The sequence below is a fragment of the Ascaphus truei genome, chromosome 7, assembly GCF_040206685.1.
Source record: "Ascaphus truei isolate aAscTru1 chromosome 7, aAscTru1.hap1, whole genome shotgun sequence".
In the NCBI taxonomy this organism is placed as follows: domain Eukaryota; kingdom Metazoa; phylum Chordata; class Amphibia; order Anura; family Ascaphidae; genus Ascaphus; species Ascaphus truei.
The window spans coordinates 78,855,348-78,870,635 of record NC_134489.1 but is presented as its reverse complement, the minus strand read 5'-3'; the positions used below and the strand labels follow the sequence as shown (position 1 = coordinate 78,870,635).

At 38.9% G+C, this 15,288-nt stretch overlaps 1 protein-coding gene across 6 annotated transcripts in view; it reads right to left on the bottom strand.

Moving 5' to 3' along the window:
* Window positions 1-219: 219 nt before the first annotated feature.
* Window positions 220-15,288, bottom strand: part of LOC142499600 (sodium channel protein type 2 subunit alpha) — a 173,870-nt gene continuing 158,801 nt past the window's right edge. For all 6 annotated transcript variants that reach the window (XM_075609173.1, XM_075609174.1, XM_075609171.1 and 3 more), the window contains 6 exons: window positions 8,200-8,481; window positions 6,536-6,589; window positions 5,266-5,403; window positions 3,638-3,742; window positions 2,464-2,734; window positions 220-1,731 (listed from right to left, as the gene is read on the bottom strand). In XM_075609173.1, the coding sequence (XP_075465288.1) occupies window positions 536-1,731; window positions 2,464-2,734; window positions 3,638-3,742; window positions 5,266-5,403; window positions 6,536-6,589; window positions 8,200-8,481 (2,046 nt within the window). In that variant the 3' untranslated portion in view covers window positions 220-535. The remainder of the gene's footprint in view (window positions 1,732-2,463; window positions 2,735-3,637; window positions 3,743-5,265; window positions 5,404-6,535; window positions 6,590-8,199; window positions 8,482-15,288) is intronic.

Sequence of the window (15,288 nt, the reverse complement as noted above, 5' to 3'; positions counted from 1 at the left end):
GTGGTCTTCTGTTTTTTTTCTTAGACATATTTCCTTAAAAGCTGTACTGAACCCCCAACATACTGTAAAACCCATTTACAAAAATAGTCACATATATATTTATATATATATATATATAAATAAACAACCTACAAATAAAATAAAAATGGTTAATCCACTAACACAAGTTTTGTAAACATATGGCAAGTATAGCAATTGAAATGCAAACAGTGGACACAATTATTGTACTACAGTGTTTTATGTGAAACACACAAACAGTATAGGTTTGCATCCCCATGACTGGTCCCAACAGATTGAGAAGCCATTATGGCTCTCTGTTTAAGTAGTGTCAGCTGGTTGTGAAAACAGTAACCTCCAGTCAAGGTTATACCATCTCTTGACAAGAGGTCACTGTCTTATTATAGGCACTGACCTTGAGTACATATAAGCAAGAACTGTCAGTTTGGCATAGATCTCCAACAGGAGTCCTGTTGACACAAATGGGTCATATTCACAGGCTGTAAACAATTTATCACACAAATGAACATGTGCAGTTTTATTTTTTATTCTCCCTGGTATCCTTGCTTTTGTCTTCTTTTTCCACTTTGTCCTTTTCATGTTTCTCCTTTTCTGGTTTTGTTACACTGTCATATGATGGAGGAGAAGTTGTAGAGGGTGTCATATCTGTCTTCTCTGTGGTTGAGTTTCCATTAAGCTTATCAATAACCAGGTCTTCTTTAATAGGCAAGCTATTTGCTTCTTTCATTTTATCTTTCCTATATAAATATGAAGCTTTTTTAATTGCTTTCCTTAAAAGATAGTGCCTGAAAGAACGTTGAATAATAACAGCTGACAGCTCCTCTTGTTTTCTGCGTAAAGTGGTTGTTATTGGTTCATAGGAGACTTTTGAAGGGTTGGATGCCATAAAACGCTCTTCCATTGGTTGTCGCAAAGCATCCATTTCATCACCTTCACCCAACACACGCATAGTAAAGGCAAATAGAATGTCAAGGCAGTGAATTCTGTCACCACTTACCATAGGGAGATCCATTGCAATAAGCTGAACTTTGTTTGGTTTTGCTATACGAAGAGGTGGATCCAGTGCATCAGCAAAAGTAGATAGCTTGCTGTATTCTATAAACTGTGTTGCATCAGGATCAAACTTTTCCCAAACCTCATAGAACATTTCAAAGTCATCCTCTCCCAATGGCTCTGCACTTTCTTCAGTAGCAACGCTGAAGTTCTCCAAAATAACAGCAATATACATGTTTACCACAACCAAGAATGATATTATGATATAACTAACAAAAAAGAAAATCCCGACCGAAGGATTACCGCAATCACCTTTTCCAGAGCTTCCTGGGTGGGCTATTTCTGGGTCACAGTCAGGCCTCCCACTGTTAAGAATTGGTGCTAACAAACCGTCCCACCCAGCAGATGTTGTGATCTGAAACAAGCAGATCATGCTGTTGCCAAATGTTTCAAAGTTGAACATATCATCAATTCCGGCTTCTTTCTTAACATAGGCAAAGTTTGACATTCCAAAAATGGCATAAATGAACATCACTAAGAAAAGCAGGAGACCAATATTGAATAAAGCCGGAAGTGACATCATCAATGCAAAAAGCAGGGTACGAATTCCCTTGGCTCCTTTAATGAGACGCAGGATTCTCCCAATCCTGGCAAGTCTTATAACTCTGAATAATGTTGGGGAAACAAAATAATTTTCAATCATGTCCGCCAGAAACATACCTGTAATTAATAAGAAATAAATTGGTTAATATCAATATTTTCTGCATTTGAAAGTCAAATAAATAACTGAATTAATATATTTCCTTTTTCTTTCTATTAAAGCAATGGTCCCTGATAATCGCTCTTTTCTACTTACTTTAAAACATCTCTTCTTGCCCTTTCCAAAGCTGTTTTTAAATCTAGTATATGATATATCGTTAAGAGAGATACGTGTTTCAGATATTGTTTGTCCAGGGGGTTAAAATGAAGGTGCCCCCCCCCCCCCCACCCAGAGCTCATTGCTATTCAAAGGTTACCAAGCCAACATTCAAAGCTAGAGATTCCAATCGTTATTTTTTTTAACACTAGAAACACTTTTTTTTTAATGCAAGACATGGTCAACGAGTAATATAAAAGCGTTAAATTCATATAGGCTTCTGCGGGTTTTCTGCTTTTAATATGAACTTATTAAGCCGCTCTGCATTATTGCCAGTACTTAATATATTTTTGTGATTAAGCATATCCTTCCTGCAGTTCTTATTGTGCTTTTGTTTTTACGGTGCCATCTATGATACTTCATTGTTCATAAAGCCTTTTAACCCACCGTTTAATAAGTCTTGTTTTTGCACACTTTTGCAACAAAGTATACATATTTTTTTCATAAATATGCAAACTCAAGGCATTCTTGGAAATTTGGCAGCCAATGCAACATGTATGTCCTGACAGAGCATCTCCAAATTAAACTATACTTACCCACAATGGAGAGAATGACAACAACAAAATCAAATATGTTCCAGCCAATGGTAAAGTAATAATAGCGCAGGGAAATCAGTTTGAGAATAAATTCTCCAGTGAAAAGGATAATGAAGACCATGTTGATCCAATACAAGTTGTCCTGCATCTCGTCACTCTGTTCATCTGTTTCAATCATCATGGTTACCATGTTAAGGCAGATAAGGATCATGATCGTGATGTCAAATGCTTGCTTGGTTACAAAGTCAAAGACCAAACCTTGGTATTTATTCTGGGAAAGTAAAACAAAACAAAAAGAACATTCTTTTTAAGTTATTTTGCCACGATTATTGTGGCTATCGATATTATATTCTTACAAAGTGCTGCTAGTGGTAATGCCTCGCCATAAATAATAAACAAAACATTTATACAAAGATTACATTAATATTCAAGATATCCACAGAAAGAGCATAACATTCCCGTCCCGAGATCACATTGTAAAAAATATATTTGGAGACCAATTTTAATCAGAGAAGTAAATAAAAGTGCATTTGTTGTATAACAGTATATGCATTAGGAGTAGTAAACAGGAAACGTTGCAGGTATAGTGGATGGTTATGTGATCATTAGTGTTCATAGACTGGGGTGACCCCTGGAGAAGGTGAGAATTTTGACATGACTTAAGGAGTAGAGATGGGCGAATCCACCCAAATCCATTCCCCGAATTTTCACTGTTGTAACCCTCAAAATCTGTTTTGCGGTGTAAAATCCAGAAACGTATTTGGGCGATTTCAATCCGCGTGGCTTCATCAAAAACTGCCATTGGATACAACCCATGGATGGATTTGTAGAATCCAATCTGCGGATTCAGCAATCCGTTGGTGGATTCTACAAATCCATCCACGGGTTGTGGAATCCGTTGAGTGTATTAGTAATAATACTAAAAAAATCCGCAAAGCGCCAATTGCCCCTTTTCACATTGATCCGCTGGAATCCGCAGACCAAAGGAACTGGACGATCCACTGCGGAACCAAATCCACCAAAAATAATTTGCCCATCTCTAGTGCCTAGTAATAATATTTCTCTTTCCTAGCAATACAATTGGCAATGCATTATAAGATATTGATTCAGCCTTTCATGGTGAAGGCTATAATGTAAATGTCTCACAGTAAAGTTACATTGATTATATACTTACCGGTGGCCTAGGAATAGGTTTTTGTGGTTTCTTGGACCCCAATTTTTTCATTGCATTGTAATACTTCTTTTGTTCCTCTGTCATGAAAATGTCTTGACCTCCAAAGTAAAGGATTGAAAAAACACTGATTAAAACCTTTTAGTGGCATTAGAGAATATGTAACCTGGTAGTAGTGACTAGGACTTAAGAAGATGCACTTTTTTGTTAGTAAATGTCCATAACATGAAAATAAGACTACTTTATAAAGTAATGAGGATTATAATGAGTATTATGAATTCATACATACTTTCATATAGGTTAGAGCTTTCCAACTGGTGGCCTACATGTAACGTATGGCCTTCGAAAGAGGCTTGATGGCCTCTCTGCTCCTGCTAATTTAATTCTAGCTGCTGAGGCAAACTACAGTGCAATTTTTTCCACTGAAACCTACTTGTAAGTTAAGGCAGGGGTGGTCAACTCCAGTCCTGAAGCCCCCGAACAGGTCAGGTTTTCAGGACATATCCTAGCTTCAGCACGGGTGGCTCAATCAGAGGCTCAGTCAAAGACTGAGCCTCTGATTGAGCCACTTGTGCTGAAGCTAGGACTGATTGAACCACCTTTTCTGAAGCGAGGACTGATTGAGCCACCTGTGCTGAAACAGGGATATCTTTAAAACCTGACCTGTTAGGGGGGGGGGGGGTGCTTGAGGACTGGAGTTGAGCACCCCTGAGTTAAGGTAATGTAAATATATTTGGTACAGATGCTACCAGTGCCATTTTTAAATATAATGAATTTCAAGTCTTTAAATGTATATACATTTATATTACAATAAGCTTGTGGCCCTTCTACTCATAAATGTTTTCTGATCTGGCCTCTTTGGACAACCAGTTGAAGAGTCCTGACATAGGTGACTGGTTTAGGGTCTAATATTAAGAAGCACAGCAGACTTTGGTCATACCAACATTTTCTGCTCATGTCCCTTAATTTACTTGCATGTACAAATAATATTAACAAACACACAATCCCAGCAAGCTCAGAACCCCAAAACCCACCACATCATATAGATATATATATTTATGTCAAAAGAAGTGCTATTGAGCGTGGCCAAATGTGTACAAAAAAAGACAGAAATGCTGAATGCTACACCCAATGTGACAAAATACATATAGTATATAGTTAAATACTTCAATAATAATATTCTCATGAGTAAGGGTCATTTAGTTAAACCCTTTGGCCAAAGCGTTATAAGCCTGCAAGCCACATCATGGCACAACCAAATTTGCAGGTCCTAACACTAAACTGTGAAACGTCTCTTTTACCTCTGTTGGAGGGAGAATGACCGCAGCGGGTCTGTACATACAGAAAAATGAAAAAAACCTACTACTTTAAAAAGTTTCACAGTTTAGTGTTAGAACCTGCAAATTTGGTTATGCCTTGATGTGGCTTGCAGGCTTATGAGAATATTATTATTGAAGTATTTAACTATATACTATTTACTATGTATGATGTCATATTTTGTCATGCTATTTTAAAGCATGTCCTTGCTTCTTTTAGCAATAAAATAATATGAATTGTGACAAACACATTTTGTCAATACAGATTTGTTGTCCTTACCTAAGGCTAGAATAGTAAGAGAATATAATACTTATCTTCTTTTTCTGCTGGTTGAAGTTATCAATAATGACACCAATAAACAGGTTCAAGGTGAAAAAGGATCCAAAGATGATAAAGATAACAAAGTATAGATACATGTACAGGTTGTCTTCATATTTAGGCTGCTCGTGTACCTAAAAACGTAAGGTTGGAAAATATACATGGGGATATACTGTATGCTTTTTGTGTAAAGAACGTATGCTATTGATACTGTATGTCCATAATTGTACTTTACTATTATGTTCATATATTATTATTATTACTTGAATAGGATTTATAAAAAAGTAAAAAGTAGACTTTTTTTATACGTTATTCAGAAGTTTGCGGAAAATCAAATTGTTGACTGATTAATACATTTCAAATGATTCCGTTTTTCCCCCCCACAGTTTCAGAGACTTTTCTTTTATTTACTGTATTTTAAATGTATTGTAAAATTGTCGCTTTTCGCGAATCTTATGCTTGTTTCAAAGCATAACATCTTATAATTAGATCCTTATTCTGATTACTACTGCCAAATTCTTTCATGATGGCTGACGTGTATTTTACGACAGCCAATTAACTTTCTCCTTTGTAAATCCATTACACATCAAATGACAGATCCACCAGGTATAGTGAAAGAGAACAGTTAGGTAATAAGTGCCATTAAATCCTATTTATCCCTGTTTTCTTTTAGTCCTATGACTTTGTGGCATAATGTTACAAGGCCATACCTAATACCACACTGACTGGCCTGAATACCCCCGCCTACCATTGTGCCATCACTCTCCTACTTCTTTTACCTTGTAAGCTTCTCGGAGCAGCGACCCCATTGCCTATTGTTTAATTACATGTTAAGTTGTATGTATTGAATGTGCTGTTCTTGACCTTGCCCCACATTGTACTGCCCTGAGGAAAAAGGTGATGCCATACATTCCTCCTCCCCCCACAAGGATAGTAATAGAATAAGCCATGAAAATTACATGAGCTTTCAAGAAGTAAACCTCTTACAATCTGGAATATTCACGGCATTTTAGCTTCTCTAAAACGTTTGATTTAAAAAAAATACATTCAGACACAATTCCTATGCACGTACAGTACAATAAGCAATACGATGGTTGATTAGCTTAAAGAATTACAGGCTCTATTCAACAACTCATTACAAACCACGGACAATACAATGCTTGTTGTTTACCATTCCTGGGGAAGATAAAATGCAATGCTGCTCATACGCCAAAACACAGGAAACACTGTTATTGTTGATTACTTGAGTGTCAAATTTATACCAACCTTTCGTGAATCAACCGCCGCATACATAATATCCATCCAGCCTTTAAATGTTGCCTGTAAGTAAAATACTCAAATTTAACTGAAGAAAGACCAAAACTTTCCCAAACTAAATCAGAGGCAACATTTATTCATGTCTACAGTCAAGATATTTGCATGTGTTTTAATTGACGTGATAATTATTTAATTAGTGATCTAGCTTACATGAGCGGTGCTGCTCTAATGATAAAAGCAAACAGTTTAAACATAAATGGATATTTAACCTTTTTAGCGTTTTGTTCAAATACTGTACCAATACTATAGTTTCTTGTCTCCTTTAAACCAAGGTGTTGTTTGGCAATACTTTGGTTGGCAAAACCTGTGATGTGATAAAGAATGTCACCAATCATGGTACAGAAAGCAATCTGATCTGCTCCATTTCCATATGTTATGCCAGGGGTGGGCAAACATTTTTGGCTGCGCCCCCCTGCCTGCTCCCCCCTGCTCGAGCCCCCACCCATACCTTTTCTCCGGCATCATCTGACATCACAACGTCACCCCGCGGTGTCGTCTGACGCTGCGTTGTCATGGTGACGCGACCCCAGAAGCCACTGGAGAAAAGGTAAGAGGGTGCTACAGAGGCCTTGCGCGCTCCCCCGGCATTTAATTTAAATGTTGTGGGGAATAGCGTGGGGCCTCTGTAAGTGCGGCTTCCCCCAGAAAATTTTGCACCCTCCCCTCCAGGTTGTGCAACCCTGTGTTAGGCCATTTTAAATGCCAGGCCACCAGCAGAACACCAGAAGGGAAGGTAGAGGCCCCATCTAGTGGCTAAAGAAAAGACAAGAAGAAAAAAGACAGGAAGTCAATATGTCAATAAGTCAATAATAGTGCTCTATAGATCTGGGCCAAAGGCCGAGTCCACACTCCCTGCGAACGCGGTGGTGCAAACAAAAGGTCATACCTCTATGAGGCAGGCCATAGAGTGCGCAATGAAGCGCAACTGCGCTCGCGATTTTGGAAGAGACAAATCATTTTGATTTGGTTGCGCGGCGGCCAGGTCACGTTCATGGTTCAGCCGATGAGGGGAAACTGTTCACGTGAGGGCACGCCTCTGACACGCCTCCCCATCGTTATCTCCCCATCCCAAAGGCCACGGATCGCCTCTGGGGCAGGCGCGCGCGATGCCATGTGCTCCGTCACGTGCGATGCCATGTGCTCCGTCACGCGCGCCTACTATATCCGCTAAACAAGTCCTAGCTTTTATTGTATGAGGAAAGGAGCAAGATAACTCTCTCCCTCTCCCTAATGTCTGGTGACATTAAAGTAAATTGTAAAATAAAAATCTGATTCAATACATTACCATTATAAACACTTTTTGAATCACTATGGTGAAAATGATAACCTTTTCTGTTGGTGGTAAATGGGAAGATATCAGCAATGCAACTTATCCCATATATGCTCTTTCTAAATATATAAACAAATCCTGTATGTTACGTGAATACATCAATGTAACCTTACATATTTGCTGTATTAAAAAATGATATAGACAATGAAAAAGGTGAAACTAAGTATTACTCTATTCTATGCAGAAATATGTGAATAATTAGCAGGTGCAGCACACAGTAATTAAAAATGAAAACAGTGAACAAATACATAAATATACGAATTTGCATAAAGGTGCAACTTACCACCTGCAGCAATGCAAGATACCCAGCTCCCACATTGTCAAAATTCACTTTCACGTTCTTCCATCGGGCGGTTAGATTCAAGCTTATCAGCCTAAAGCATTCAGTTTCGTTGTTTACTTCAGTGTCAAGTAACATCTCCCCAGTTGTGGTATTAACACAGTGGTAGTATTTGCCGGCAAATAAATTTACTCCCATTATGCTGAAAATTAGCCAGAATATCAGACAAACCAGAAGCACGTTCATGATAGATGGAATTGCACCAATAAGGGCATTCACAACCACCTAGTGTAGCAACCACGGGGAAGAAAATGAGGTATGTTAGTAAACATTCGATATTGTGTTGCCAATTCAGTAACTGTGAAGATATAATACATGCAAGAACTCATCCAAATGGATTGTGTGGGATGGAACTTCACACATAAAACCAACAAAAAAAAGAAACTAAGAATATAAAATAAATAATAAAGACCTGGTAGTGGAAAGATGGAGTCACAGAACTGTGTACTGTAGAAAAAAAAGAGATAAATGTTAAACAAAAGAAATTAAATAAATAATGTAATTAAAATTAAAAAAATATTCCAAGAACGTATATAATGGCTGATGAGTTACAGGAGAAGTTTTAGAAAGTAATATAATAATGGCAGAAAAACATATTGTACATTGCAAACAAAACAAATTATCATTTGTAAGAATATAATACAGTTTTGTCTAATTCATGCACTACTTTTCTAATTAATGACACATGCTACGTGCAGAAAATCCATGAATATTTGCATATTGCTCTAGTAGTGTAATGAACATGCAATACAACCAACATTACCACTTTTATAAAGATGTTACATAAACATATATATATATATATATATATATATAGGTGTTACAGTTTTAAGCATAGCATCTTAACTATATTGATACTTATTTGTAATATTTTTTAATATAAAGGGTACATTTATCTAAAATAAAATATTTGGTCTGGTACAATTTTTTTAGGTTGCTTTTTTCCTCATTAAAATTTCTGTGCACTGAATTTGTTTTACTTGTATTTGACTTTTGTTTTCTTTCTGAACATACATATATATATATGTATATATATATATATATATATTAAGGTTATGGTGGGTAAAAAAGTGACTAACACCCTCCACAGTAAAGCATAAAGCAACTGTAAATATTCCTGTATATTCATTTGCATGTCTTAGACAGGTCTGCAACCCTGTCTTTCACCATTATCACCCAGCACACAGCACTTCCACTGCAGCAAGGGATTCTGGGAAATGACATGCAAATGAGCACACAGTGCCACCTTTTATCTCATGCTCACATTACATGAGCAACCCTTAGCCAGCAACCAACCTCACACTGATGATACCCATCAAGGTTGAAACATGTCTGTGAGTGGGTTTACTGGCTTTGCATCTCCCAAGCCCTTGCTTAAAAGCTGTGTTTAAAGCAGCATGCATTGGCTAAGGGTTGCTCATGTAATGTGAGTATGAGATAAAAGGTGGCACTGTGTGCTCATTTGCATGTCATTTCCCAGAATCCCTTGCTGCAGTGGAAGTGCTGTGTGCTGGGTGATAATGGTGAAAGACAGGGTTGCAGACCTGTCTAAGACATGCAAATGAACATACAGTAATATTTACAGTAGCTTTATGTTTTACTGTGGAGGGTTTTTGTCACTTTTTTTACCCACCATAACCTTAATGACAGTGGTGATTACCTAGTCTAGTCTCAAACCTGCTAGCCATTAAGACCAGCCTCACACTGATGATACCCATCAAGGTTGAAACATGTATGTGAGTAGGTCTAATGGCTTTGCATCTCATCCCAGCTTCTGTTTAAAAGCTGTGTTTAAAACAGCATGCATTGGCTTGAGGATTGGCTTGTGTAATACGAGCTTGAGACAAAAGGTGGCACTGAGTGCTCATTTGCATGTCATTTCCCAGAATCCCTTGCTGCAGTGGAAGTGCTGTATGCTGGGTGACAATGGGGAAAGACAGGGTTGCAGACCTGTCTAAGACATGCAAATGAACATACAGTAATATTTACAGTTGCTATATATATATATATATATATATATATATATATATATATATATATATATATATATATATTACTGAAATGTTGCCATCAATATTAAACTTGATATAAATTGTTGCACTGCTGTCCATACATTATTTCCAGAGTCACAATTCATAGCAAATAGATAGATTTAAAACTTTGGGGGAGATTCATTAAACTCTGATAAAGGGTATAGGAGCTCGATCCTATGCTAACTTGTCATTCAAATCAATGACAGTCAATGCAGGATCGAGATTGAATACCCCTGCCATTGTGCAAAGTCTGGTAAACATGCCACTCAATAGAATTGCAAAACAAAAAGAATGATTCCCACGCTCCTATCCAATTACTGTAGGCTAAAATAAAATAGTAATCTCATGAATAAGGGTTATTTAACGCCAAAGCGTTATAAGCCTGCAGCCAACGTCAAGGCATAACCAAATTTGCAGGTTCCTACACTGAATATATTTACTTTCCTTTACTTCCGGAGATACTTACCTCCAAACTAGGTGCCGGTAGCTGCCACGGCTGAGCAAGCAGGGATTTGACATGGGCCAATAAGAAGCCGCACCGATGACGTCATGGCTTCCTATTGGCCCATAGGGTGGGAAATATCTGAAGAGAGGACAGATTGTGAATCTTGGTAGTTGAGGAGACCGGCTACCGGCACCTAATTGCAGGTAAGCATCTCCTGAAGCAGGGGTTCCCGGAGCTGAAATTAATGGGGTTCAACTCCGGAGACACCCTGCTTCAACTGTATATATATATATATATATACACACAACATTCAATTTGCAATAAAAATCTGCCGCCTTGGATTGTCTCTTTAAGAACTTCAATGATGAAAGGTTGTAATTCAAAAATACAGATATAGCCGGCGTTATTGGTAGCCCTGCTCATTTTTCATGCTCTTCTAATGCAAACACAATGGCGGCTGCTCCCGCGTTGTGTGTCTCACTGCAATAACAAAATGACCGCTGATGTATATTGCAAGTCTTGCCTGCACTAAAGTGGCTTACGGGCTACACATTTTAGTTATAGGAAATTATAGGCTCTATATCGCACCAGAGTTATATATACTCTAATGTTCCATAACATTTTATAATATCCTTTCTAGATTGAAAGTAAAAGGAGAATTTTCATTGTTGGGCTGTTAGTATGACAACAAGCGAGAAAATAAAGCGTGCATTGTTCAAACATAGCTTTAACATCTCTCTAATTCAGGGGGTGGGGCATCTACCGTCCTCAAGGGCCACCAACAGGTCAAGTTTTGAGGATATTCCAGCTTCAGCACAGGTGGCTCAATCAGTGGCTCAGGCCCTTGAGGAGTTGCCCACCCCTGCTCTAATTGTTTGTTGTATTATTATAGCAATAGGATAACTAGCCATTTGTTATATGCTGTAGTGTTTTTCCGTTTTATACCACCACTGGCATAAAATGACTTGGACTATTCTTTATCCTGCCAGTACCAATGTGAATTTGTTGAGTTTGGATATCCTTCATATGAAGAATTGGCTTCTGATGCTTGTACCACAATCATTTTCATTGCTAATGTCTGGTCAGAAATCCTTTCAGTAAACATATTTATGATAATTAATATAAATGTAATAATACTGATTCACTCATTAGAGGTAGAATTGTTAGACAAGTCATTTTTATTTATTTATTATGTCTGACAGTAATTTTTTCCAGTGCAAAACAAATGTTATTAAATTAACAACAGTTAATATGTTAATTCATGTTCCCCATTTGCAAGAAAATGTAGGCCTTGTTGTGCCAAAAAAACACACAAAAATGTACACTGTGGTGTTAGAGAAAAATACTTTTTTTCGTGCATTTAAAATACATTTTAATGGAGAGTAAGGGCCTTATTCAGAGAGGGTTGATAAAAAAAATCGCCAGGGAATGTAAAATGCCGTTTTTTTGGGTGTTGCTATCACGGTATTCAGAAAGGCTCGATTACCAGTGATAGCAAAATGCCCAAAACGGGCGAGTTGCTGCCAGCGACAGCATCAACCCTCTGAAAAGGCCTAAACCGGCGATTCATTTCTCCTGCAGAGAGAGCTGCTCTGAGAGAGCCGCCTCTCACAGCGGAAATGTCGCCCGAAAATTATTTATTTAAATATACATTTCTTTAATAGTGTAGAAGTGCATGGGGTCTCCGGAGCTGAACCACGTTGGTTTTATGTCCGGGGACCCCCTGCTTCCCGAGATACAGGCACCTTTATGGGGTGCCGGTATCTCCTATGCAAGGAAATGTCCCGGTCACGTGACGCGGGACATTTCAATGCAGAGCAAAGGGCTCTACAGTACGTATCAAGGCAATTTTGGAGCAAAGTCAGGGCAATTATGCATTTTGCTCCAATTTGCCCCCCATTGGCTTTAGCTTGCTCCATGGGGAGTGTCAGTAGGAGGTGATGGGGAGGCACTAAATGGTGCACAGATTAAAATTAAATTTAGCACAGTCTGCGTCTCTGCACCACTCTCTCCCCTCACCCCAATCCTCCAAATGAGTGGTGCAAGTCTAACATACCGTATCATATGAAGAAACTATTCTCACATGTACCGCAGCTCTGCTCCAAGAAATGGAGCCGTGTCTAAACACATTTCTCTCAACATTGACACATTGACCCCAAATAATTAGGGATGGTATTTTCATGTAATAGGTAAAAGTTAATCTGTGAAGTGCTGCTGTTGGTTTACATACAGTTCTAATTAGCATCATTGTGTTCGCTGTATTAAAGAAAAATTAGTACACCCCATAGTGCTATTAACTAATTAATAATTGAGTACACCCCCTTGTGAATTAGACACCTTTGGGGTATTGCATAGTTATGTCCTAAGCCAGGGGTGCGCAAAGTGGGGGTTGCTAGATTTTTGGGAGGAGGCGCGTCTGTTACAGAGGCCCCGCGCTTCCCTGAAGGCATTTCAAATAAATGCCGGGGATCGCGCGAGGCCTCTGTAACTTTACTTCCCTTGCATTCCAACGATGCGTCTCCATGGCAACCCAGCATCAAATGATGCCGCGAGGTCACGTGACATCACGTTGCCATGGAAACATGACATCACATGACCCCACTATGTCATTTGACGCCGGAGCTGTGCAGGTGAAGGGGGGAATGAGGGGGGGGGTGCGAGTCGGAGGGGAGAGGATACAGGGGGGGCGCATGAAGGAAACTTTGCGCACCCCTGTCCTAAGATACCACTCTGTTGTGGTCATGTATATTTAAAAAAAAAATAATAATGGGGTCGCAAACAGGAAATAAATGGTGAAAGTAATAGCTTTCAATGTTAACATATATGGTGCAGTGGAAGCACTGTATGCTAAGAGGTAATGGTGGAAAGCAGGGTTGCAGACCTGTCTGTGGCATGTGAATGTGCTCACAGGTGATATTTTTATTTGCTGTGCGGTGGAGGGTGTTTGTCCCATTTTTACCCACCATAACTTATATAATGTGCAGGTGAAACCTATTCCAACTTCCCACTGATGAGACACAATAGGTAGAAACAGCTGTCTGTGAGCAGGTGTTACTGGCTATGCACTTCTTTAACCCAAGCTGTGCTGAAAAGCTGTGTAATACGGCAGTAATACGCTTATAGGGGTCCGTGTTAAAATGGACATGAAGTAAAAGGTGAAGGTGACACTGTGCTCATTTACATGTCATTTCCCAGACTCCCTGGCAGCAGTGGAAGCACTGTATGTTAATAGATAATGGGGAAAAGCAGAGCTGCAGACCTGTCTGAGACATGTGAATGTGTTCACTAGTGATATTTTTATTTGTCATATATATGTTATAATTCTGCATTGATACTTTCAATATAGTCTCAATAAAGATGCCACTGAAGGGCATATATTGTGATACATTCAATAACCTTCTTTTACCATGCTCCTCAATACACTGCACAGCACTTTTCTGCAGGTCTTTTAAACAACGATAGAGTTAAATATCAGCCTTAAACTACATTGCATTCTGTTTTCTTGATCTCCACACTGTAGAGAAATCTTGTTTTTTGGGGCATATAAACATTTAAGTTGTTTTTTGACAATAAAAAAAAACAACTACAACTACAGTAAGTTACTGAGGAAAATTATACATATTGCCAAACCATCCTGGACTAAAGAAAGCAACTGGGAAACGGTTTGGTTACCATGGTACTGGATATCTGCATTTTAATGAACTGCTAGTACATCTAATACTGCAGTATTTCATACAGTCAAGTTGATGGTGTTTGCCGTCACAAAGCCAGTGACGAGAATTAGGCTGAGCGGGCGGCGCTTGCCGTGTTAACTTACATATATTATAAATATGTAAGTTCCCGCGTGAGCGCGGCGCTCGTGCGCGGGCACACGCTGACCCGCGTTCGGCGCTTACCAAAACAAAAAAATGATACTTCCCCGCGTGCTCAGCTGGCCCACAATGCCGCCCCCCCCTTCATCCCCCTGCGCGCGCTTGCGTAAATCGGAGGACACCCGGCACTCATGCTTGGAGCACTCTCCAAGTATGAGTGCGCTCAGCGCCAACGGGGACTCAGCCTAAAAATGTATGTAGGAAAAGTAATCCACAGTGCAAAGACACGGTGCACAGCATGCAGGGGAAGAAAAACGGAGTACAGCGCAGCCAAAAAGAATTAAAAACGATTTATTGGGTGGGTGACATAGGAGACATCGAAAATAGATGGCTTAAGGAAAAGACGCGTTTCGGGCTCAGCTTGCCCTTTGTCAAAGAGTATATTTCTCTATTTTTCTCCCTATTAACCATAAATCCCACTTGGAGTTAAGCCAATTGAGCATTGGTATCTACTTAATTTTGAGTCATTATTAAGGATTACTGATTAATGAAGTTATGCATACTGTACTTACAAATTGATTTAAACTCCAATCAACATGTTACATGTTATTGGCGCTATCTCTTGGGACTTATAGACTATATATATATATATATATATATATATATATATATATATATATTACAGTGTTCGACAAACCTATACATCTGCACGCCCCGGGCGAGTGGATTTAACATCATGGCG